This window comes from Pundamilia nyererei, unplaced genomic scaffold (assembly GCF_000239375.1).
Source record: "Pundamilia nyererei isolate P.nyererei 1_Seehausen unplaced genomic scaffold, PunNye1.0 scaffold00027, whole genome shotgun sequence".
Lineage (NCBI taxonomy): Eukaryota > Metazoa > Chordata > Actinopteri > Cichliformes > Cichlidae > Pundamilia > Pundamilia nyererei.
The window spans coordinates 2276755-2302594 of record NW_005187428.1 but is presented as its reverse complement, the minus strand read 5'-3'; the positions used below and the strand labels follow the sequence as shown (position 1 = coordinate 2302594).

Sequence of the window (25840 nt, the reverse complement as noted above, 5' to 3'; positions counted from 1 at the left end):
TATGTGTTTACAGCAGCTGTAAAGCAGTTTTCTGTCTTGTTGCTTTGAAAACTTTTTCAGCTTTGGTTTTTTTTTTTTTTTAAACCGTCTCTGTCTTGTGCTATGATCAGGATGTGACTGTGTGTCTATAGCACGAGCAACAAGTGTCATCTGTGCCAAGATAAGGGACCAAGAAACTGTCTACCAAGGAAACAAGGCTCAAAGTGTTTCAGATCAGTGTCAAGATAGGGAGCAGAACACGTGTGAGAGCACTGACCACAGATGTATAAAGAATTGTTTTTAAGGGGGAAGGAGGGACATCAAGAATTCATCACATATTCAGAGGAAATTTGTTAATCAAAAAGGAAAAAAATAAAACATTTAGTAAAACTGAGTTTGAGACTTTTTATTGCAGGTTACTAAGATCCTCTTGATTGTACTTTGAGTTCTCAGTCACTTCCCTTTATTGTTAACGGGGCAGTTCAACAGTGTTGCAACACTTTTAAAGCAAACAGAAGCTTAAAAAAACTAGACACTGGTTTCTTTCCAGTTAGTGTTCAAAAAACGACTCTTAGCACGTTTGTTCATGTGTTTTTGTTCAAATATATCAAACTGGAAAAGGCGAAATGTAAAAAGAAAAAGACAGGTTATGGATAAATCCTTTTGAGTTCAGAGACAAGTTTGACTTTTGTTTTATTTTAATTGCTGTGAAATGCCCATCGTAGCTCTTCAGGCCAAATCCAAAATTGAAAATGACGTCTTTACAGACCTGCAAAGCCTGATTTACATGTATGAAAATTTTACCTCGATATCTGTTGTTGCGTTTGTTTTCACTGTAAAACATACAACTGACACAGTGTGACTCTAGATAAGGTGTACGTCAATATTCAGTATTAAACAGTCATCGAAAAGAGCATCACTGCAAAACTTAAAGATGTACTCATAGCATTCAGGGAAACGCGCGTCAGTACAAAGCGTATTTCAAATGTATTGTCATAAAGAGTCAGAGAACAGCTCATCGCATTGCCAACTTCCTCTATCTCGTTAAACACCGATTCTTCACTCACTATTTAAAAACAGGAACCTGAAAGACTTTCTTAAGTTCTTTTTCATTTTTATATGCTCGAAGGATCATTGGAATTTCTGTTGATGGATGTTTTGCTTCAATTTGATTAGACGGCCACACAGCAGCTTTATCTGCACACATTTTACTTCCACTAAAACCCTTGGGGGGCCTCTTATACAGCTTTTGATCAGTAGTATTTATAGCTGATAATGTGTCACCAGCATGAGATGCTTCACCACAGCCTAACCGAAACCCTCTTCCTCAAAGATGCTTACAACTGCCAATGTTGAGCGTCATGTACTCTTTCTGGGAGAGTTATGAAAGCAGGAGTCTGCGCAAAGCTTAAGGGTAAGCTGTCACGCCTCCTTTTATTTGACTTGACCGTTGCCCTGATAACACAAGCCTACACGGCAAACACCTGCTTCCCCTTGAACACAGCTGCTGAGGTTTGGGTAAGATAAAATGGCCGGCTTGGGGAAGTGGAAAAAGTTTTGAATGCTCAGGACTAAACCTTTCATTAAATAATGACTCACTGTTAACTGTCTGCTGAAGGTAAAAGGATATCCACAGCTTTAGGGGGTCATTGTATTAATCTTTATTAAGTCGCAATTAAGAAAAACCGGTCTGACTGAACTAACACTCAAATGTTTGTTCAAATCTTTAAGCACACAGATTGAACATTAACAGTCCAGGTTGGAAAAAACTGTACAGCGAGAACAGGGGATGTGTCCTGCAACCGTTTATAACTTGCACATTTCCTCCTCCTAAAAAAAGAAAAAAATGCATCAGTTTCAGTTTATGACGCGATTCACAAGCCCTCTTCTGATCGCGCTACAACATTACAAATTGGGTTGAGGTCACAACTCTGGTTTGTTCGTTCCAAAACATGAATTTCTTCTTTTGCAACCGTTCTGCTGTCCATTCATTTGTGTGCTCCGCCGGTTTTATGTCAGGTATTGCTGCCCTTATAGTCACCATTCATTGTTCCCCCCAGTTTCAGTGCATTCATGCATCAGGAAAGCAAAGAAGCTCAAACCATGATGGTTCCTCTGCCATGCTTCCCAGTAAGTATAACGTACATATGTTCAAAGAATACCTGATGCTTTCCAGATCATCCAGTTAGCCTTTGATCTTAGGCGGCACCGTTTTGGTTTATGTTTTCTTATTTTCGTTCTATTACCTGATTATTATTTGGTATTTTCTGCTATTGCAATGTTCTCCTGTCACTTTGGCTGCTTCATCACCTTTTTCAGGACTACGTGTCTTTTTGTTGGTATAATCTTTGCAAGATGTTAGTTCCCAGGGAGAGCAGTAACACCTTATGAATGAGACATTGTGTCTTAATGCAGAATGATGGACATCCTGGACTGGGCTCTAGAATTGCTTTTGTAGTCTTTTCTGAGCTTTATGAACCTCTAAAATGGTTCTTCTGAGGTCCTGTGAAAATTGTGCTTGAGGCAAGGTTCCAACCAATTCATCTTTTGGTCACAAATTCATTCATATGCACTTTCAAACCCAGACTCTTATTCTTATTATTCAGTGTGATAAAAAAAAAAAAACCCAAACACATCTATTAATGTGTCTTGGATGAAGATCAGACCACATTTATTAATAATCAGAGTAGAAATGCAGCTGATTCTAAAGGGTTCACAAAAACTTTTCTTCTAATCCTGTCGCTTAACTTTGGAACTATCAGTTCTGGATTCAGAAGACCGTGACAGCTCACTAAACGTCATCACCATCATGCAGTTGTTGGCGTGTGTTGTTGTTGGCATCTCCAGAGTGAAGAACATGCTGGTATTGTTGAGCAGAAAGAAACCAATTTTGCAGGTTACTGTACTCTCTTAAGTTAGAGAGTAAACTTACAAAAACAAGGCACGTCCAGCCAGGAAGAAGCTGTGGTGTCACGGCGAGCTTAAAATACTCAAACTGTGGGTAAGGACATTAATTCGCATTGACACTTTGGCCCTAACTGAGCTGTCTCCAGATGCACTGAGGTTACAGTTAACGTTTTGGTTTTTCTTTTCACTTCCTGCTCACTGTTTGCATGTTTGGTTGCTAACATCTCTCCATCTCACGGCAATTGTTCTAGTTTTTCCACATTCTGGTTTTTACATCCTCCAGATGAACGTTCACATGTCATCTTTGTTGTTAGTAATATATATTTGTTTATCACTGACGACCAAACTTTCCACCAAGCAAGTTGTGACTACACCAGCTGAGTTTTTGGCTCAGTCCACAGACAACATACTTTGTATTTGTACTAATCTTTGCTGTAAAAACAGTTGGTTAAAAAAAAAAAAGAAAAAAGGAAGGATTTTACAGTGAATATTAGCTGCTTTGTACTTGTTACCCATGCTGCTCTGTAACACAAGCTCATGTTCAGTCATGCTTTAGTGCAAGTCAGGCATAATGAATGCTTTTATTGTCTGAGCGTAGGTGTAGGTTTCAGGTTCATTTCAGGCTGCTTTTCTAGTCTTCACCAGAATAAAAACCATGTTATCAGAGCGACCCTTCAGAAGGGCTGCAGAGAGGACTTTTCCTTTGTGCTTTATGGTCACATTTAATCATTCACTTTTTGTCCCACCCTAGTCTGACTGACTTAAAGGGATAGGGTGCTATTCGAACGATTGCTGTCCAACCACCTACACGTTGTTTATCTGCAGTTGTGCCATTTTGAAAGGACGTGTTTTGGTTGAGCCCATTTTAAACAGTTTTGCACATAAACCAATAAACTGCCATTAAGAAAATATTTGTCTTTCAAAAAGTTTCCATGTTAAGATACCAATGATGTACTTGAGTCTGCTATGTGACTGAAAGATGCAATCTATATACAGGGAGTGCAGAATTATTAGGCAAATGAGTATTTTGTCCACATCATCCTCTTCATGCATGTTGTCTTACTCCAAGCTGTATAGGCTCGAAAGCCTACTACCAATTAAGCATATTAGGTGATGTGCATCTCTGTAATGAGAAGGGGTGTGGTCTAATGACATCAACACCCTATATCAGGTGTGCATAATTATTAGGCAACTTCCTTTCCTTTGGCAAAATGGGTCAAAAGAAGGACTTGACAGGCTCAGAAAAGTCAAAAACAGTGAGATATCTTGCAGAGGGATGCAGCAGTCTCAAAATTGCAAAGCTTCTGAAGCGTGATCATTGAACAATCAAGCGTTTCATTCAAAATAGTCAACAGGGTCGCAAGAAGCGTGTGGAAAAACCAAGGCGCAAAATAACTGTGAACTGAGAAAAGTCAAGCGTGCAGCTGCCAAGATGCCACTTGCCACCAGTTTGGCCATATTTTAGAGCTGCAACATCACTGGAGTGCCCAAAAGCACAAGGTGTGCAATACTCAGAGACATGGCCAAGGTAAGAAAGGCTGAAAGACGACCACCACTGAACAAGACACACAAGCTGAAACGTCAAGACTGGGCCAAGAAATATCTCAAGACTGGTTTTTCTAAGGTTTTATGGACTGATGAAATGAGAGTGAGTCTTGATGGGCCAGATGGATGGGCCCGTGGCTGGATGGGTAAAGGGCAGAGAGCTCCAGTCCGACTCAGACGCCAGCAAGGTGGAGGTGGAGTACTGGTTTGGGCTGGTATCATCAAAGATGAGCTTGTGAGGCCTTTTCGGGTTGAGGATGGAGTCAAGCTCAACTCCCAGTCCTACTGCCAGTTTCTGGAAGACACCTTCTTCAAGCAGTGGTACAGGAAGAAGTCTGCATCCTTCAAGAAAAACATGATTTTCATGCAGGACAATGCTCCATCACACGCGTCCAAGTACTCCACAGCGTGGCTGGCAAGAAAGGGTATAAAAGAAGAAAAACTAATGACATGGCCTCCTTGTTCACCTGATCTGAACCCCATTGAGAACCTGTGGTCCATCATCAAATGTGAGATTTACAAGGAGGGAAAACAGTACACCTCTCTGAACAGTGTCTGGGAGGCTGTGGTTGCTGCTGCACGCAATGTTGATGGTGAACAGATCAAAACACTGACAGAATCCATGGATGGCAGGCTTTTGAGTGTCCTTGCAAAGAAAGGTGGCTATATTGGTCGCTGATTTGTTTTTGTTTTGTTTTTGAATGTCAGAAATGTATATTTGTGAATGTGGAGATGTTATATTGGTTTCACTGGTAAAAATTAATAATTGAAATGGGTATATATTTGTTTTTTGTTAAGTTGCCTAATAATTATGCACAGTAATAGTCACCTGCACACACAGATATCCCCCTAAAATAGCTAAAACTAAAAACAAACTAAAAACTACTTCCAAAAACATTCAGTTTTGATTTTAATGAGTTTTTTGGGTTCATTGAGAACATGGTTGTTGTTCAATAATACCAGATTATTCCTCAAAAATACAACCTAATAATTCTGCACTCCCTGTATAACCTTTCACAATATTAGTTCCTGAAAACACAATTTCAGATAATTTCCAGCTAAGCATTGCCAACTGGTGAAGCTTGGTTCCCAAACCCATTAGGGAACTATAGGGGTTTGTTGTTGTTTTTTTAAGTGGATGTTTTTTAAGTTGTTTTTTTCCAGTGGAACTTTCCATTCATTTCACGCAGTCTGTCAATTCCAAAGGAAATGAAGTACCTGTAAATCTAAAACAGTTTTGTGGGTGCTTAAAAAATTATTTTTTAAAAATGACGCTTGAAGTCCAATTAAAACAACACCAAGTTATTTTTAAATTCATGCTGTAGTCATCTGGTATTTATTTACACAGATTTGATAGAGGTAGAACCATCTGTATTATGTACAAATTTACATTAAAAATAAATACTTACAGAATATATACAAATTCATATTCATATGCAGTCCTAGTAATCAAACCACATGTTGCCAAAACAGTTAATGTAGTATTACAGGATATTGCAGGGTTTTAGTTTTTTTTGGTCTTCAAACTTACATTCACACATACTTGTATAGCAAGTATAGCAAGAAAATACTTGTCCTGCTCTTGACACAAGTCAAGAACAAGACAAGTATTTTCTTGTCATCTCAAACTCCACAAAGCAAACTGTGTTATATCAACACAAATTATTCCAAGAAATGTGAAATGATGAGTGGTGCTCCCAAAGCCTCTGAATACACACAGGTGCGCTCCGATACTGATACCAATTCAGGACTTGGTATGGGGGGGGGAGTACATGAAATCAAAACTACTAATAATGGATATTAAAAGGTGGAACTTGGCCTGTTGCAACAAATACACACCGGGAGTGTGCCAGACAAGTCGGCACACACCACCACAGTTCTCAAAGGACATCTAAAATATGGAAACCCCCTGTGTAAGGTTGACACTTGCTGTGCATGGCCTTAAAAGGCAAAAATTAATCTTTCGGTCTTCGCACAGAGCAGCAAATTGCTTGCCTAAATTGTGCACAACCTACCAAGGAACAAAGCCCTAAACACTAGAAGGTGCGGAGATTTTTCTCGGTATTGGGTGGAGCAAATTAGAGGAAAAGGGCATTAAAAAAAAAACAAAAAAAAAAAAACATTTGACCTAACATTCATTTGATGCAGAGGCTAAGGTTTGCCAACTACGTCAAACGTCAAGGCTAAATACTGCAGGGTTTTCTTTCCGTTTGTCAGAATAATTTGTTGCTGTAGCTATGACCTTAAAAAAAAAAAAAATCCCATTTTCAGTTTCCTTAGACAAAAAGTCATTGTATTTAACTGAAAAAAATAAAATAAAATAAAAATCTATACACCCATCTAGTTTGGGAAATGTTAAGACATCCGTGTGGTATCACTGTCAGCTCAAACATCCTGTCACATGATTTTCAGAAGAAAGGGCCACAGGAACAGCCGTTGCAACCAGCGATTAAATTTCAATGACTGGAGCCGGAATGTAAGACAGGAAGCTTATGATACGATTAGGCAAGTCCAGCCTAGAAACAACTTTATGCGCTCTTGTGCCGAGAATCCTCCTCACTGCCACCCTGCTGATCTGCTGTAAACTCAGCGGGTTATCTAAGACAAAAAAAGCCATCTCAAGTTATGTGTCACTAGTGTTCTTGATGGACTAAAATAAACAGGATGTACTCTAGGTGGATACTCACTCTCAAAGAACTTGAGGCAGAGATACGATGGGGATCCCAGAGTGGTGTAGTGAATAGGTTTCTTGTTCAGGTTATCCGTGGCGTACACATTCCCCCCAAACTCCACAAGCAACTCAATCAAATCTGTGTTTTTTGCCTTGGCTGCGTGATGAAGAGCTGTCTCGTGGAGCTTGGCAGCATTCACGTTTGCCCCTTTCAAAAAGGAAAACAAACTTCTAAGAGAGAGGAAAGCGCTGCTGATGCCCAAGGTTGTGTTTTTAATAGAAATTATAAACATCGTAATCACTTTATAAAGCAAGAAATATATTTGACACCAAATATTACAGTAAAAAAAATATATTATATACATATATCCTGGTAATGGCTGCAGGTCCTTTTCAGTAAGTCCATTACTATCAATGTTGTTTGCTGACCTTTTAAGCCTAAATGTACTATAAAAAAAACAGACTGAGCTAGCTCTCTGTACAGATAAGAGAGGAAGCTTCAGATCCAGTGGGGTATGCTTGTAGCTGCTACTACTGACAGACGTTGGAACAGTGAAACTGTGGATGGATCCACTGATACAATTATTAATAGAGGATACTGAAAGACGAGGTCCACGTTCAAAGTCTAAAGTGCTACGCATGACAATGAAGAGAAGTCAACTTCCTGTGTTTAGATGTTTAGAAATACGTGTCCTGTTTGTGGTTAAGCTGTGAAGGTAAAACTTGACTGTACAGAAAATTATTTTTCGTCTTATTCAGAAAAAGTTTAAAAATGCCGGTACCCTGCATGCCATGCCATTTTAAGTTTTAGACTGAGAGTTACATACATGCCATTAACATGTTACATGTACAAGAGATTTTATTATGGAACAAGCCATGATATCATGGTTATAATAATGCTGTCATTACTAAGTAATGCAGCATGTTTTGTTTCTGCTCTAAAAACAGCTTATTAGTCCTTTTCTTTTTTTAAAGAAGCACAGATAAGACAGCATATCACACTAAATTATCTCTAATCCATGATGACTGAATAGTACATCATAACTGTAAATTTCATTAGCCGTGGTGCGCAGAGGAAACGCCAGAGATCCTTTTCAGTGATTTGAATTCGCTTAATCTTAATATCGACAAGATATGCAGTCACACGAACCTTATTATGGACAGGCAGCCAGTCAGCTCATTTTTACAGAGAGGCAACTATACTAAAGTAATAATACATCAAGAGCAAACAAAGTAGCTGTGTGAGCTAAAAATCTGATGGTAATTTATTGGATTGATCAATCCATCAAGTTCAAAACAATCTCCAACAACACTGGCTGAAATGCAAACCCAAACCGTGACACAGCCTCCACCGTGTTTTACAGATGGTTGTAGACACTGTCATGCCTCTCTCCTGACCTCCTCTGTATATGTTCATGATTCAAACCAAAAATTACCAATTTGGAATTATCACTCCATAAGACTTGTTGCCCCCAACTTGAAAAAATTGATCACCTGAAAGGCCAGATGCATCTCTCACATCCGAAATACTATATTATGTCTGTCAAACTTTTATCTTTAGCATTTGACACAGATTCGTTTTACCCAACAATGTGCCAGTAACAAAGTCCTTAAAGATACCAAAGTTTTCAGGGCTAACTGGACACTGTTTCGTCTTTTTTACGCTTGAATGATTCATAGTGTTCAGTGATTTAAGCAAGAAAATATTCCCATAAAAAAGGTCAGACACAAGGACTGGGCTGAATATGAGTGAAAAAGCAACCAATATCCAAAGAAAAACTTTGAAAGGTCTTTGGCAAGCCTGGAGAACTATTGTTTAAGACCACTTTACAAAAAGATAGTACAAGAATATCCGCCTAATTGGCAGAAAAATATAAAGAAATAAGGAATAGCCCAAGACTTAGTCACATTAACGTATTTCATTAAACTAAAGTGTAAGAGAGAGTTGCAGTCCCAGTGGTGTTTAATGGTCTGCGAGTAAAGAATAAATATAAAAATAGAATCCAAACGCTGGCTTAATCTGTGCAAATGTGATATAAAGTCCGTAAGTACAAAGAGGTGCTCTGTTGTAGAACGACAGATTACTGCTAAAGCTACAGAACCTTAAAAATAACTGGAAAAATGTCAAGAAATAAAGTTGGATTCAATAATCTATAGTCATTATAGATTTTGTGAATCCATCAGGCAAACAAAAAAAGATATACCATAAAATAAAGTAAAAATTACAAAATTTAGACCCTCCTACTATATGAGCACACAGGTCTGATTGATGAATCTTCCACTAATGTGATGCTATTCTCAGAGAATTCAGGTTCACAGGTTAAGTTAGCATGGCGATATAACCTGGTAATAAGTGAACCACCCTGAAATTTCCCTGAAAAGCTCAAATCCTGCTTTGTGGTACAGGCTTCTGGACTCACCTGCGTTGAGGAGAACTTTGGCGCAGTCATAATGTTGCCTGGCACAGGCTACATGGAGCGGTGTCCCATAGTGGCAGTCATGGGCCTCCATGTGAGCTCCTTGATTGATCATGAGCTGAACACAATCTGAATTCCCTGATATTTACAAAAAAAACAAACACAGAAAATAACTAATTCCAGTTGTATAAACCTAAAAAGTTCTGCAGTTGAGCAAATGTTGGCGATGCAGGTAGGTACATTTGGAATTTTTGGCAGCAATAATTATTACTATTAGAAGAATTAGTCCTTTTCGGTGTCCCTCTCAATGCATTTGTAATCATGTGTAATGCCATTAAGAGAATCACAGCTGGACTTTAAGAACTTTTTTCTTATAAATATTAAGCTGAAAATAGTTGTGAAACTCAAGGTGACAGTCTGTAAGTGGTTTGTTCTGCATCCTTCCATCTTTCTACAGAGAACCTGAAGGTCGGCACAAAGACTTTTTTCCCAGGACTGCTTTCCAAATAATTTTGTCCTACATGTTCCAGTCATTCCGATCCATATGAACTATATATCTTTAACAGGTGAAGCTGTGCATGCATACGGTTATCTTTTTGACTTGGGCTGTGTGGTGTGCTATCTGAAGCTTTGGTGATTCTATGACAGATGGACCGGGAACATAGTAAATTCCACAAGAACAAAAAAATAAATAAACAAACATCTCTGTGTCACTTTTGTAGTCATTATTGTAAAACGAGTATGTCACAAACCAAGCACCAAGCCCCAGGCCCTGGATGCAGTTTCAGTCACGTAGACATTTACATCATTGCAAAGCTGCGCCCACAATCACCGTCTGTCTTAACACTGGTCAGCGAGAGTCGGCGAACCTGCTCGTCTAGTTTTTTGGTTTTTTGTTTTAAATACAATGGAGAGGATTTGTGCAGGTGGAGCTACAGCTTTAAGTACACTGATTCCCATTGTATTCACCACGGGCGCCATAAAGGTCTCTGTTACAATACAGCTGCACTGTTTCTCCACTAGAGAGACCATCTTGCCAAAAGTGTTGGCTCATCTGCCTTCACACCCAATTTGAATTCGAGTTACATCCCGTTCCTAATCCATGGGGTTTAATATAATGTCAGCCCACCCTTTGCAGCTATAACCATTCAAGTCTCCTGGGAAAGCTTTCCATAAGGTTTAGGTGTCTATGGGAACTTTTGACCATTCTTCCGGAAGTGCATTTGTGAGAGACACATGAAGCCTGGCTCACTGTCTCCACTCGAATTCTTCCCAAATGCCTTTTATCATGTTGAGGTCAGGACTCTGTACAGACCAGTCAAGTTCTTCCACGCCAAACTGGCTCATTCATGTCTTTATGGACCTTGCTTTGCGCACTGGTGCGCAGTCATGTCGCAACAGGTAGGGCCGACACCCAACTGGGGTCGAAAACCATTGCATGAAGCTCTCTACACCATGTTCTTGAGCTAATCTGAAGAACACATGAAATTTGGAGGTCTATAGCGACTGACTCTGCAGAAAGTTGCTGACCTCTGCGCACTATGCGCTTCAGCATCCGCTGACCCTGCTCTGCGATTTTTACGGGCCCTACCACTTTGTGGCTGAGTTGCTTCCACTTATTTATTATACCACTACAGTTGACTGCTGAATGTTTGGTAGCGAGGATATTTCACGATTGGACTTGTTGCACAGGTGGCATCCTATCAGGGTGCCACACTCAAATTCACTGAGCTCCTGAGAGTGACCCATTCTTTCACAAATGTTTATAGAAGCAGTCTGCATGCCTAGCTTCTTGATTTTATACACCTATGACCACGAAAGTGATTGGAACACCTGAATTCAATGATTTTGAAGGGTGACTGAATACATTTGGCAGTATAGTGTATTTTAATCAACTGACATGGCTTAAAATATGATTATGCACAATGTTGTGTTGGAAAACACACACCTCCCATGCAGGCTTCATGAAGAGGTGAGAAGGTGAACAGGGGAGGATTTACAGTTGCGCCATACTCCAGCAGCAGCTTGACGCAATCCAGACTTCCAGCTGCACACGCATCACACAGCGGCGTGCTACCATCGATGTTACGAGCGTCCACCTGAAGGACAGGGCCGTAATGACAGCACACATGCACCATGTTGAGCTACCACCTAAGCCACCAACTGTGCTTGATTCTCTAGTGATGTGCCGAAGTCAGGTAGCACCACAAAACCTCCTCACCTGTGCGCCAGCATCCAGCAGTAGTCTAACACACTGGGCCTGTCCCTGTATACAGGCCTCGTGCAGGGGGGTGATGGAGTCCACAGCCACTATGTTAACTGCGGCACCTCCCTCGATCAGCTGCTGCAACTGGAAGGCCCTGCCTTGTGCAGCAGCCTCGTGCACTGCTGACCGGTCTGTCCAGAATCCAAGGCCGTGTGCTGCAAAGATGTGAAACCAAACAAAACCTAAGAGCATCTATTCACAGTCAAGGGAAGGGGGTTGAGGGGATGTATGAGCGTTTATACTACTTCTTTCTAAAAGAAAAGCCAGAGTGTTTCTTCTCCTCATAAAACATGCAGCTCTTAATCCCATGTCAAGACAACTTTGTATAGAGTAACCCATTAAATAACATAAAGGGATGACAAATGCGCAGAAAGGAGAAGAGGTTTGGGAACATGACAAAGTGGGAGAAAGTGGTTTCTCACAACCTAAACACAAATGACACTAGTGCTCTGCACGTGTGCAGCAGGGCCCAACCCACCTGAATAGCACATGTATTTGTCTTACATGGTGTGAGGTGTGCGTTATAATGGATCCACTGCTGAACTAGTTGCACAACAGGCAGTTCAATGCCTGCTGGTTTCAGCAACGAGCTTAAAGCGCGACGTCATGCTCTCAGACGAACGTCAACCAGTTTAAGATACCATGCTGGCTTAAGGCTAGCCTTAATCAGCATCGTCAAAGAAAGATGAAAGGCAGGCAATGAAAAGCTAATAAATCTAGGATCTGCTGGCATCATCGGGATAATAACCGCCAGACTCCTTATTGAAACGGCTGTCTCGGTTACTGTTAGTCACCAACTCTAAGCTACTTACCGATTTCTCCATACAAGGACGGTCTGGCCCGTGTGATCTCCATTTCATGTTCCTGTTTTTGTCTCTCTCAGCAACGCAGATTTAGCCGAGCATGGTTTTCATTTTGAAGCAGAGCAACAAAAATCGAAAGGACTGCATTACTACGAGTACTACCACACACACCGTGCAACCCTGTGCAGAGTCTGAGCAGCTGAGGTTTCGCCTAACTAAACAACGCCGGGGAATTCTGGGATATGTAGGCGAAGGGTTATGATTATTACAGATAAATGAAAATAATAAAGGACACACACACACATTTATATATGTATATATAAATATAAATATATATTGTATATGTTGTGGTTCTTTAGTAATGCAGAATAATAGGACATATGTATTTATTTGTGTAGCACATTTTTAAAATCCATTTTGTGGATTCAAAGCATAGACTGTATATAAAAGACGGACAGAGCAATGGGTTTTGGACCTATTTTGAAGCCTTGGTATTTTTCATTTTTGGAAGCAGAAGTTGCTACTTGTGATGCAACATGAAAAAGTCCACCAAAGATGTAGACCAAATCCCAGTGTCGTGATAGAAAGTGTACTCTGGTTTTTGCCAAAAAACAAAACAAAAAACAAAGAATCCGTAAATATTTAAAATGTTGATCTATATTGTGTCAAATGTATCTTATGAGATACTTATGAGTCTTATGAGTCATTTTGAGCCAGAAAGAACATTCCTGACACATTGTAGAAGCTGCAATCATTTTTTTTTGATTGTAGCTTTTGACTGACTATAATGTAGAACACAGAGAACAAAAAACATATAATTCCTTTACCTTCTTTTTTTATACAACCCCTTCACAACTCCTGTTGACTACAGCCGATAAGCAAAGATTTAAAACAAAACAAAACACGGAAACATTGGAAATCACTTTTTGGCACAACACCGGCTGAGCACAAAAGCAATAATGCAATCAGGAACCACCAGACTTTCCCATATTTCAGATGTTTGTCATCTTAGTGTCACTGTCTGCAAATATCTCTCCACACACTGTATCCCAAAAAATGCAATTTATTGAACTGTGTCTAATGCACAAATTGTTAATATACAGTGTACTGTTCTGCCTCGGTTCCTCATCCAGGAAACTTTTGGCTGACACTGTGTCTAATCAGGGGTTTCTTAAAAGTAAGAAACAGTTTACAAACACGAGACTAATATCTGTTTACATCATAACATGACACCTGTCAATCCATTATCCTGTTGGATGACTTATAAAAATGTGTAAATTGTTTTTTGTACTAAAGTGTAAATATGTTTTGTAATCCTTTAAAAATTGGTGTATTAACATAGCGTGAATCACATCACTTCTGGAGTCAACCCCAGTTTTTCACACTTCCATGTTAGCTTCCTTTTTCAGTTTCTCTACTTTATCTAATGACTTTAACCAGCAAATAAAAAAGGTTTACATCGCTGTCAATAATGTGGTATGTAAAGAACTGTTTTTTATTCATTTGGTTATGGCATGTGCCTGTTTAGAGCTAGCTTGGCGAGCTTTAGCTAGCATGACACATTAACTCATGATGTCACTTAAGTGCTATTTTATATTTCAATTGCAACTCCTAGGTTAGATAAGGTTAAGTAAACAGGTTAACTGTGGGATGGATTCCACCCTATTTCATGATCCATGGTAACAGTGGTTATTGGTGAGTTCATTCTGGTAGCTATTTGTATGGCCACAGGACTAACCATTAGCCACCCAGTTACCACTTCCCCTCAATGGAAAGGGAAAAGTCATTTAACCAATGTTTTTAGATTTTAGTTTTTTTGTTTGTTTGTTTGTTTTTCTGGAGACACCCTCATGAAGCATTAAAAATTAAACTTCCTCTTTCAGCTTTCATCTCTCTCGATCCTATCGGATCCCCAGCATCGTCTTCTGTCACACCAACCTTCTGCGTGTCCTCGTTTGCTGTAGGCTGCTGGGTTGAGCATTAACAACTAAGCCTTGCAAATCTTTTACACAGGAGGTTGTAGTCAAGGTGCAACATGTAAGATTTTTGGCCTTAAGCATTCAAGGTTAAACAAAAATTATCAACAAAATTTGAAGAAATAAAAGATCTGACTCCAGGTGAACTGTGTTGGAAAGATTTATGACACTGCATGTCTTTCTTCAGAACGAGCTGATACACTTCTGATATCACTCTTCTTTTCTTCATCTCCATGCTGTGCATTTATTTTTTACTTTATTATTTTCTGTGAGCAAAAACGTAATTTCACTTATCAAAAGATTCTCATTTTGTTTCATCTATCCAAACAATTTTCTTCTAGAAGCATTGTTATTTGTCAATATATATTTAATATTTTTTTACTTTGTTACGGTCTGTTTTTCCAAAGTTATGGTTTCTGGCTATAGAAGCCACTTACCTTTACAGAGTGCTGTAATCAGATACCAGTCCATCTTGATCTTGGAGGTCAGCTTTTATACTGTGTTTCAAGCATTTCTTTATTTGTCATTCCACAATTAGCTTAGCTAAACAAGGTACAAGTGACAGTCATAACAAAGGCATAGCCTCTCCAATTGTGTCATTCTCCTATCCACTCACAGGCTGGGTTCATCATGAAGCTTCTGTTTGTTCCTTGTAGCATGTAGATTCCGTCATGGTTACTTACCTGGAAAAACGTGCATAGATGCTTTTCTGCACATCACTAGCCATAGCTCTGCATTTGCTGGCCGCTTTCAAGCCATTTGTCATGTCTAAGAAGACAAGCAGAACACAAAAAATAAATCAACACAAGAGAGGAAGTAAATATGACTGTTTATTTCCTGTAGAACCCTTGAATCACAAATGTTGCAACGTGGGGGAAGATTATTCTTAAAGACTTTTTTTTTAAACATTTAAACATTTGCAGTCAACAGTAGCTTGACTAGAAACTCTAAGCCCAAGATCAAGAATCACCAAAAATTCACATTTTCAATAGGGGAAAATGAGGTACAGAGACCAAAACTGTGCTTGTATCAGGCTGTAAAGAGGTATTTCTGTAGTAATGTCAGCACTACAGTAGAGATTCTGTAAGTATGAGAAGCTAGCAAGCTAGTGGTCAAAAAGAACTGTAGCTTTGGCCATTTTAACATTAGCTTCATATTTTAGCCTTGGAAGTTTCCATCTGGTTAATACAGCTTCTCTGCTTTTTATATTCAATATCTAACAATGAAGCTTTTGCAACATCTGCCTACTTCTAGGGTCTAATGTTATACTATGTAGGTTGTCATATGACACGGTGGTAAATAAAATAGAGGGCTAGGCAACCAAAGTCTTGAATGCCCACTAGCAATGAAGCCTCTGTGACAAAGTGATGCATGGCAACCAAATTGCTTTCTGTGTAAAAACCCATTTACACACTTATTTTATAGTCTGGTTATTATATTGGCTAGCAGCTCAGATCAGTCTTTGCTTATAAGTTGATCATAGGCAATATAAAAGACAGCTACTTCTGCAGCTGCAAACTGGTTAGTGAAGTCTTGTTTCGAAGCCTTTTGATGAGCATTTTTGCCATTTTGTTGTTTTGAAACCCTATGTTATGAAGAAGGGCACATCAGACTGAAATTGCATTGGCTAATGACTTGTCAATCACAAATCATTAGCTCATGACAATATTTTGGACAATATACTTTCTAGCACTTCAAATGGCAAAATTATTCATGTTTTCCCAAAATGAGAGAGTAACATAACCATGGTTGCCATTAGTTTTTCATGTACTACAAATATTTGGAAGAACCCCCCCCCGAAAACTACTAGTCCAGTGATAGTAAAACGTGGAAAAGTTTAACGCAAACCAGAAATGTAAAAGGTTCACCTTCAGAGTAAAAGCTGTTCCTCAGTGCTGCCACCAGTTTGTTTCAAAAGGCACAACTGGTTTGCAACGTGTCCGTAGACACATCTGTTACTTCCATGCAAACTGGGACAACAGCAATATGCTAACAAGGAGGATTTCTTCCAGCCAGTTGGGAAATACTCATTCTTCCCTCATGAGTGGGTGCTGCCAGAAAGTCACAGATAGAGTGGGTGAAATGTTGTCGCAAGAGCGGAGGTGAGATTGATTTTGAAAGCTTGTGATACTGTGAGGGCTGGAGGGTGTTTTGTTGGTAGGGGAGGTGGATCAAGGAGAGAGGACGGATGGCAGTGGCGTCTGCTGGCAAAATTGGTTGGAGCAATGCCTAAAACCTCTGAGGTGCTTTAACTGTCAAAGGTTTGGAGACCTAGCGAAAAACTGTAAGGAAAAGAGGAGATGTGCTCAGTGTGGTGGAGATCACAAATATGGGAAATGTGGAGATGGAGTTCAACCAAAGTGTTGTAGTTGTGGTGGGAGTCACAGTGTTGCGTATGCTGGATGTGAGAGAATGAAACAAGAAAATCATATTCAAAAAGTGAGGGTGGAGAAGAAGATCTCCTATGCTGAAGCAGTGAGGGTGATGAGAGTGAGTGAACAGGTCAACGTCAACCCAGGACAGGGTGCATCTCGGGATCAAGGAGTTACCCGGATCAACACAAATGGTGTGGTTATTGATAAGATGGCATTGGTTACATTCATTGCAGGAGTGATAAACACCACAGCTGATGTGAGATCTAAGCAGGAGAAAATTCAGCTCATTGTTAAGGCGGCAATTAACCACTTGGGGTTAGTAGGACTGACATGGGAAGAAGTGAGGAACAACCTCAATTATCAGTCAAGTCAGGAAACATGATGTTCTTTTACGTAATCGTGGTACTTGTTCTTCAATGGAATGCAAGGAGTCTGTAGGTCAATGGCCAAGAGTTGAAGCATTTCATCAAACTACTTGATGTTAAACCAGATGTCATTTGTGTACAGGAATCTTGGCTTAAATCTTCTTTGGATTTTGTGTTGTATGGTTACAAGATAATAAGAAATGACAGGGACCGTGGTGGAGGGGGAGGGTGTGCAACGTTTGTCAAACAAGACATTCCATATAGACTCCTGGGTAAAGGCAATGATTTGGAGTATGTTGCTATTGACGTTTGGTACAGGAATGAACCAAATCTTATTGTGAATTTCTACAATCCTTGCGCCAGATTGGAGCTGCCGTGTCTTCGTTCAATTGAAGGAAGTGACTGTCGTAGAGTTATTTGGTGTGGGGATTTTAATGCCCATAGCAGAGTATGGGAAGGCACACACACAGATAAAAATGGTAAGGTAATTGAGGAATTGATGGATACATGCAATTTGGTGTGCCTGAATGATGGTAGGGGGACCAGATGTAATGTTGTTAATGGAACAGAGTCAGTTTTGGATTTAACTCTAGTCTCAACTGTCCTTGCAGGAATAAGTCAGTGGACCATCAGAACAGACACTACCATAGGCAGTGACCATTATCCTGCTTTCTGTGATGTTGGAGGGAAGATACAGGTATCTCTAAGAGAGGTGCATAAGAAGTGGAGTTTTCATAGGGCTGACTGGACAAAATTTCAAAAATTATGTGAGGAAACGATTGACAAGGTTGATGAGTCTGGTAGCGTTGATCAAATGAATGATCAGTTTATTGAAGTACTTATGGTAGCCGCCAAGGCCTCAATCCCAACCAGTAAAGGTAAGGAAAGTAGGACTTTGGTGCCATGGTGGACAGAGGAATGTCGAATTGCTGTAAAGGAAAGAAACAAGGCGTTTAAATTTCTCCAAAGAAACCTTAACAAGCTCTGATTGCATACAGAAAAGCAGTGGCAGTGGTCAGAAGAACAGTGAGACAAGCAAAGCGGAGCAGTTGGAGGTTGTTCTGTTCTAAAATAGGAAGAACCACTCCAGTGGGGGAGGTCTGGGGCATGGTCAGAAGAATGGGAGGTGACCGGCGGGAATGGGATTACCCAGTTCTATCTTCAGGCCAACAGAACTTTGTAACAGCTCAGGAAAAAGTGGAGGTTATGGTGAAAACTTTTGCTAAGATTCATAGCTCTGATAACATATCAGTGTTGGGAAAAGACAGAATGTGCCAAACTAAAACACGGTATTTGGAGGATTTAGTAAGAAAGGCACACATAGACAGTAGTTTGGATGCAGTGTTTTCTCGGGAGGAAATGGTGAGAGCACTTCAAAAAACGAAGCCCACAGCCCCGGGAAAGGATCAAAATTGTTATTTAATTTTGAAGAACCTTGGTACGAAAGCGCTTAATAAACTGCTGTGTTTGGTTAACACAGTTTGGATTAAGGGTGAGCTCCCAAGTACTTGGAAGGAGGCTGTTATTGTGCCAATAAGAAAACCTGGGAAGGATCCATCTAAACCAGATAGCTACAGACCAATCCCTCTTACATCAAATGTGTGCAAGTTAATGGAACGTATGATAATGCAAGACTGTCCTTTGAGCTGGAAAGAAAAGGGGCTTTAGCCAATTACCAAAGTGGTTTCAGGACAGCTCGGAACACAACTGATGCTATTATTAGACTTGGGAATGTTGTTAGGAAAGCGCAGGCCAATAAAGAGTCTGTTTTGGCAGTGTTTTTGACATAGAAAAGGCATATGATATGTTGTGGAGGGATGGGCTTTTAATCAAGTTGCATAAGTTGGGTATTGGTGGCAGGACATTCAATTGGATACAAGACTTTTTATCTGGTACGAAGATCCAAGTGCGAATTGGGTCTACAATTTCTAGTCAGTGCACGGTTGAGAATGGAACGCCACAGGGCAGTGCGATTAGTCCCCTGCTTTTTGTTATAATGATCAATGATGTTTTTTCTGATGTTCCTGAGGGAACATCAGAAAAAACTGTTCCTGAGGGATGTTCCTGGCCAAGAGGCGACAACAGTCGCCTCTTGGCCAGGACTCCCTTGAAAAAGAGGTTTTTAATCTCAATGGGATTTTTTTCCTGGTTAAATAAAGGTTAAAAAAAAAATTTTAAAATTAGGAGGTCTTTGTTTGCTAATGATGGTATGTTATGGAAAAAAAGGAAGAAATATTGAGCACCTAGTGGGCAAGGTTCAGGAGGCTGTTGGTGGTTGAGTGGGGATTTGACTGGGGATTCAGGTTTTCAGTGGAAAAAACAAAAATGATGTTCTTTACCAAAAGAAAAGTGAGTGAGACTTTGACATTGAAACTGTATGACAAGGTAATTGGGAAAGTGAGCTCTTTTAAGTACTTAGGTGTTGTGTTTGATTCAAGACTGATATGAAGGGAGGGAGCATATTAACCAGATTGAAACCAAATGCAAAAAAGTTATTAATGTTATGAGGCGTGTAGCTGGGAGGGGTTGGGGAGCGAGCTCTTCTGCTTTGAAAAGACTTTACCAGGCATTAATTAGATCGGTCTTCGATTATGGGTGTTCAGCAGCTCCTTCTGTGTTGAGATGTTTGGATGTTCTGCAATCGGAAGCCCTTGGAGTGTGCTGTGGAGCTTTTAAAACGTCTCCAGTCAGTGCCCTACAGGTGGAGATGGGAGAAATGCCCCTAGATCTTAGGAGGACGCAAGTGTCTGTGAATTACTGGGTTCATCTTGGTGGTCATGGTGACGCACATCCCACAAAGGAGGTACTTTTGGAATTCTGGGAGTATGGAAGAAGTCAGAAGGATCATTTTGGAAAGGTGGGGAATCAGTGGGCTAAGGAGTGTCAAGTGTATGAACTTAAAATATGTCCTGCAGGAGTGTTCCCTGTGGTTCCTTCATGGTTACTGGAGACCCCTCCTGTGCACTGGTACTTGCTGGATCTGAAGAGAAAATTGAAAGGAAGAGTCGATGTTGTTTCAGCATTTCATTTTCACAGCTTGAATGAATACCCTGAGTGTATTCATGTGTTCACGGATGATGCTAAAAGTCCAGATACAGGAATTACAGGGTTTGGAATAGCAGTTCCGTCAAAAAATATTGAAATAAACAGACGCACTCCGGATGGACTGGCAGTGTACACGGTTGAAATGGTAGCAATTTTGGTAGCATTGAAATGGGTAGAGTGTTCAAAAATCAGGCAGGTGGTAGTGTGTTCTGACTCGGCAGCTGTTCTTTCAAGTCTACAATCATTTTGTTCGAAGACAAGGTAGGGTATGCTGTATACTATTCTGGAGACTATAAGCAGAATAAGGTGTTGTGGTGGCAATATTCAGTTTCTTTGGGTGCCAGCTCATGTAGGAATCAGTGGAAATGAAAAGGTGGATAGGTTGGCAAAAGGAGCGTTGACTAACTAGGACTGAGATGGAAATTAAAAGCAGCGGATCTGAAGCAAAAGGTATTGTTTGGAGGCAGATGATGGGAGAACATCAGACAGGGCTTTGTGGAGTGTGCCAGGAGGAGGAGGAGATGGTAGAGCATGTAATACTGCGGTGCAAGGGTTATGATGTGGAGAGGAAAGTTCTGCAGAATAGATTGAAGGAGCGGGAAATTGAGGAATTTAATCTGTGTGTTGGAGGGTAGTAGGGCACAGGTGAGGGAACTGGTGGGGTTTCTGAAGGATATAGGTGTTTATGAAAGAGTGTAGGGTCTTTTTTTTGGTTTTGTATTGTTTTTTTGGATACAGATTGTAAGCTGTAAGTCTGACCCATACTCCGGAACAGTAGGAGGCGGTAATGCTCCTTTACGTTGGTTGCCAACCGCTGTTAAACACAAAGAGGAAGAAGTCACAGATAGGCCTCTAGGCCTGTGTGCATACTTGATTGGCGTCGCATCCACTGTCACAAGCCACAACTTCTGCCAGTGCTGCATATCTCAATTTTTGCAACCTGGCATGTTGTGTTGCTGCAACCAAAGGTTGGCTGAAGACACAGCTGTAAAGCCGTATCAGTGTTTAACACTGTTTTTTAATTCTATATCAGAACAGAAGCTCAGAGATTTACAGATTATACAGAGGGAGATGTTGCAATGGTCAGATGTGAGAAGTCAGAATTTCTGAGTTCCCAACCAAAATTTGAACCTGACGTTAACAATCCAACATGGTAGCATGGGCCATAAACAGTAGCAAAACTGTAAAACCAGGCTCTATCCATGCATCAGTGTTTTTAAGTAAAAAGTAATAATATAATGGATTGGATTTATATAGCGCTTTTCAAGGCACCCAAAGCACTTTACAATGCCACTATTCATTCACACACTGGTGGAGTCTGCCCCAGGGTAGCCACAGCTGCCCTGGGGCAGACTGACAGAAGCGAGGCTGCCATATCGCGCCATCGGCCCCTCTGGCCAACACCAGTAGGCGGTAGGGTAAAGTGTCTTGCCCAAGGACACAACGACCAGGACAGAGAGCCCGGGGATCAAACCGACGACCTTCCGGTTACTGAGCCACGGTCGCCCATAAGTAAGTATTATGCCATATTTATTGTGATATCTGGAAAAATAAATACTGTTTTTTTTTCTCACTTTTTCTGGAATACGCTAACTCAGGATTGATGCCATTCCAGAGTTCCGACATCTAAGATCCAAGTTATTTGGAATAGTCTAAGTCTTTTTGGAACCACAGCTATCACCCCAGGTGGCCATTAAAAAGAATGCAGGTTCGAAGCACGTCTGCACAGGCTTGACTCTTCAAACTAGGAAGCTGTGTCTTTGTCCAGTATGCAGAAAGGCTATTTCGAGATAAAGGAACATATCAAATATTTGTTTTTGTTCAGCTCACAGTGTTAACTTGCACTGCACATGCTCTTAGCATAATGAGAGGAACAAACAGATGTGCAGAGGAACTAGGCTGTCATGTGTCTCAAAGGGTGAACTATGGACTTAGAGCAATGTCCCACTCCATGTAAAAAAAAAAATCACAATGAAGTAGGTACTCAAACCAGGTTATTAGTTAGGTGCTGTAACCTTTGATAGCGATATAGGCGAAGCTGCCCACCATAACATAGCAGTCTATACAGAGAAAACCTTTTAAATAGACTCATGCAGAACACAACACCCCCCCCCCCCCGTTATTTTCTTTTTTTACTAAACAGCAAGCTGCACATTTCCACTAGTTTTTATAGCGATTAGTTAAGTTACCGTGAGTTTGCCTGTGCATTTGGTAAACAGGATTTTCCAGGAAACCAAATTTCATGGGAACGTGCTAAAGACGTGTTAGCACTAATCTCCATAACTCCCCCCGCACCTCCCGTAGTTTATCTAAACCGTGTTACGGTGTTCAATCAGTCATATAACCCATCAAACCAGTTGATAACGAGTTAGCGTTCAAATATAACCCCACGGTGTTAGCTTGTTTGTTGTTATAAATCAGTATTTCTTCGCGAGGAGGAGGGAAAGGGACAGGAAAAAACGGACACGCACACACACAGGAGAAGTGAGCCGCAGGCGCAAACTAGCTTCTGCAGCTGCCTTGCGAACACAGTTCGGTGTAGACTTTCAAGATGGATGCTTCGCCTCGATAGGTTTCTGTTTCCTTTTTGAAACCGACGACAGTAACACCGAGTCCCCACGCGAGGAGGCATGTGGAAGACTGAGGGGCTTTCATGAGTAAACAGACGCGTTGTTTATGAAACGATAAACGTGAAGCTACGTGGATATTTTTGCTTCTACGTGCTGTGGACAAACAGCTATTTTCTAACTTCCTGGTTTTCGTGTTAATATGTCTATTGAAACGGCGGCGACAGGAGCTCGAGTGACTTTGAAAGGTTTATCTGACGTGGGATACATGGGATCTAATTACCGAGTTGTGATGTTTGAATCCGGGGAGAGCAGTTTTCAGCGAAAGGAAAAGGGAGGCCGACAGATTTCATAAGCAATGGAAAGTGGGAATGGTGGTGCCTCGAGTAAAGGTGATGAGCCCTTTTCCCCCACCAGCACCACTTATACGACTTTCACTTCAAGATTTTAAAAAAAAAAGTCTTGTGGTGGGAGATTTTTCTCCTGCTTTACTCGACACCTGCTAATGTTATGTGTTAAAACTGAAAATAAATGCGTAGATAAGGATATCCAATGGGGACAGCCTGTTCCAGGATTGAGAAACAGCTCGGAGAGTTTTTTCCCCTTGGTTGAAATCCAATCCGCAGCTGCCTGTAATTTTCCAGTCTCTCGTGGATTTTGCGCTCATGTTTGCATTCTGTCCACTTTCTTTAGGTGTCTTGATACCTGTGCCAGACTCTTCTGACATCTTTAAAAACAGTATCTTGGCTCCACTTCAACGTGCATACTTGTATGATGAGTCGAAGCAGTGTTTCAGATACAAGTCTGCTGTTTTGGTAAAGAATCCAACTTTGGAAGAAAAGGTTAGTCTAAGTCTTTCCCCAGCATTTAAGTAGATTTTTATATAGCCCCAGTATAACCACATTTAAATAACACGTGGTCGTGGTCGTCTCTTTTATACATATAATATTGAAGATTTCCCCTCTTTTGAGCTCGTAAGAAATCCCACAAGGGTAAAATTTCTCATGCCTGAAACAGGAACTGCTCTTACATGAAGCACAGCCTTTATTCTGATTTCCTTATTTCTTTTTTTAAAAATTTGTTTTGTATCAGTACAATGCCTTCCGAGCAAAAAGGAGAGACGCTGGGTATTCAGACGAGGATCTAGAGGAGTCCTATGGCTTTTTGCTCTTTGACGATGTCAACAAGGTACAGACTGGAGGTCACAGACACAGCTGAGAAAACGCACACAATCAACCGAATCCTCATACCATGCTCCTTTTTTGTTTTGTTTTAAAGGCTAACGCACTCCGAGAAACCGGTGTGCTCACTGGAAATAGCACATGTACAACTCTGGGAGATCCTTCTAAAGGTATATATATATATATATACATGTATTTTTTATCCTCCACCCTGTCCTTCCCTCCCTCAGTCTGAGCCTGATATCATATGATATCTATGTGTTAAAACTCAACGTTAAAATCTTATTCTAATAAATTCCTTAGCTGTAAACCTATAACAATACTAATAAGCAGGCTTTTACCTTAAAGGCCAGATATAAGTTGTCCTTCATGTTTGCAGATCAAGCTAAAGAATAGTCCATGTTGTTTGTCCAGTGCTGCTTTGTTTTGAAAGTGAAAGCAAATTAAAGCCCCGAATGTATACAAATGAAAGTGAAAGAATGTGTGAAACAGAAACTATACATTACATGAGGTTTTCGGGATATTGATGTTTAAGGAAGACTGTGGCATTTCTTTCTGTTTTGCACTGCGAGTTGTATTCTTGTTAGCTCTGTTTAGCCTTAAAACTCCCAGTTTAAAATGCTGCTGGGACACCCACGGTGTCCGTACTTATCAAGAGCAAACTTTGGTCAAAGTCAGTTTTTAAGGAGCTGTTTTGCAGTGAACTGTAAGAGAAAATGGCACCGGCTTGACACTTTAAAACAACAGCTTCAGTGTGTCACATGTTATCGACTCAGCCAGTGTTTTTTTTTTTTTTTTTTGCTGCACATCCTGTGCAGACTTGCAGTTGTGCAATAGGTTTTTTTTCATGACCTTTCTCTCATAAATGTTGTAATTCTCGACATGTTTGTTACTTGACATTCCTAATTAAAAAAGTCCAAAAAGTACAAGACGGAACAGACTTCTTAGACTAGTTTGTGGCTGTCTACCTCGCCTTATAACTTGCTCTTGAGTATGTCACTATTTTTCAAGCATTTTCTATGAAGTTTTCTTTTCTTTTTCAAAACTGACTCAGTTACTTGTACCATAAGCAGGAAAACGCATGTTATTGCATTTTAACTATGTAACTAGATTTGATTTTATTCTAAACTGATAAATGTTACCGTTATGGTCTGTTGAAATTTAGTGTTTACTGCAGTACCTAAGGTAATTCAGTCAGACTGTTGCTCAATGAGGTGTGTTCTTGGAAGTGTGAGACATTCATTTTCCTAGGTGTGGTTGTATTACTCTGGGAGTGACAGACAGCGACTTCAGAGTTATGACTTCACCATGATAGTTGTCTATGAAGTCCTATTACAAATAATTGAACCTCACTGTGTTTATTTTTGACTGAAAATATATTAAGTTTAAATTTTCTGTGTATTTAAAGGTGTTTACATATCGATGTACTCTGATTGTTTGGATCTGAATCGTTGGTATCATGGGAAATCTGGTTACATCGCCATCATCAGGCTGACAAAGGTACTGAAAAAGTAAATGGATGTTTCTAGAAGGATTGTTCCTGCTGTTATAAACACAAAAATGTTGTTATTCTCTGTTATTAACAGGGTAAAGTTAAAAGGGTTTCAGAAAACTATACCCAGAATTTCACAGCACCCACTGTGGGGTTGGACTGCCATGTGTCCGAACAGTTCCCTTCAGTATCTGCACAAACCAGCTCCTTCCTTGCATTTGAGAGAACCCAGGTAAACAAGTTTCTGTGTG

At 40.3% G+C, this 25840-nt stretch overlaps 2 protein-coding genes across 4 annotated transcripts in view; one reads left to right on the top strand and one right to left on the bottom strand.

Moving 5' to 3' along the window:
* Positions 1–5744: 5744 nt before the first annotated feature.
* Positions 5745–13364, bottom strand: asb13b (ankyrin repeat and SOCS box containing 13b). Its single transcript, XM_005728112.2, has 6 exons — positions 12598–13364; positions 11741–11940; positions 11468–11618; positions 9523–9657; positions 7119–7310; positions 5745–7029 (listed from the first exon to the last, which is right to left on the bottom strand). The coding sequence occupies exons 1-6, from the start codon at positions 12638–12640 to the stop codon at positions 6881–6883; spliced, it is 870 nt and encodes a 289-aa protein (XP_005728169.1). The 5' UTR covers positions 12641–13364; the 3' UTR covers positions 5745–6880.
* A 9344-nt stretch (positions 13365–22708) lies between these two features.
* The window catches only part of tasor2 (transcription activation suppressor family member 2), a 31240-nt gene continuing 28108 nt past the window's right edge, over positions 22709–25840 (top strand). For all 3 annotated transcript variants that reach the window (XM_013909554.1, XM_013909553.1, XM_013909552.1), the window contains exons 1-6: positions 22709–23308; positions 23610–23758; positions 24009–24104; positions 24195–24267; positions 25506–25597; positions 25684–25821. In XM_013909554.1, the coding sequence (XP_013765008.1) occupies positions 23275–23308; positions 23610–23758; positions 24009–24104; positions 24195–24267; positions 25506–25597; positions 25684–25821 (582 nt within the window). In that variant the 5' untranslated portion in view covers positions 22709–23274. The remainder of the gene's footprint in view (positions 23309–23609; positions 23759–24008; positions 24105–24194; positions 24268–25505; positions 25598–25683; positions 25822–25840) is intronic.

Excerpts from the sequence above, each read along its gene's own strand:
- asb13b (XM_005728112.2), bottom strand. The coding sequence starts at position 12,640 with ATGGAGATCACACGGGCCAGACCGTCCTTGTATGGAGAAATCG. Across the intron at positions 11,941-12,597 it reads GTCCTTGTATGGAGAAATCG|CACACGGCCTTGGATTCTGG; the intron begins GTAAGTAGCTTA and ends ACATCTTTGCAG. Across the intron at positions 9,658-11,467 it reads TCATGAAGCCTGCATGGGAG|GGAATTCAGATTGTGTTCAG; the intron begins GTGTGTGTTTTC and ends TGTAAATATCAG.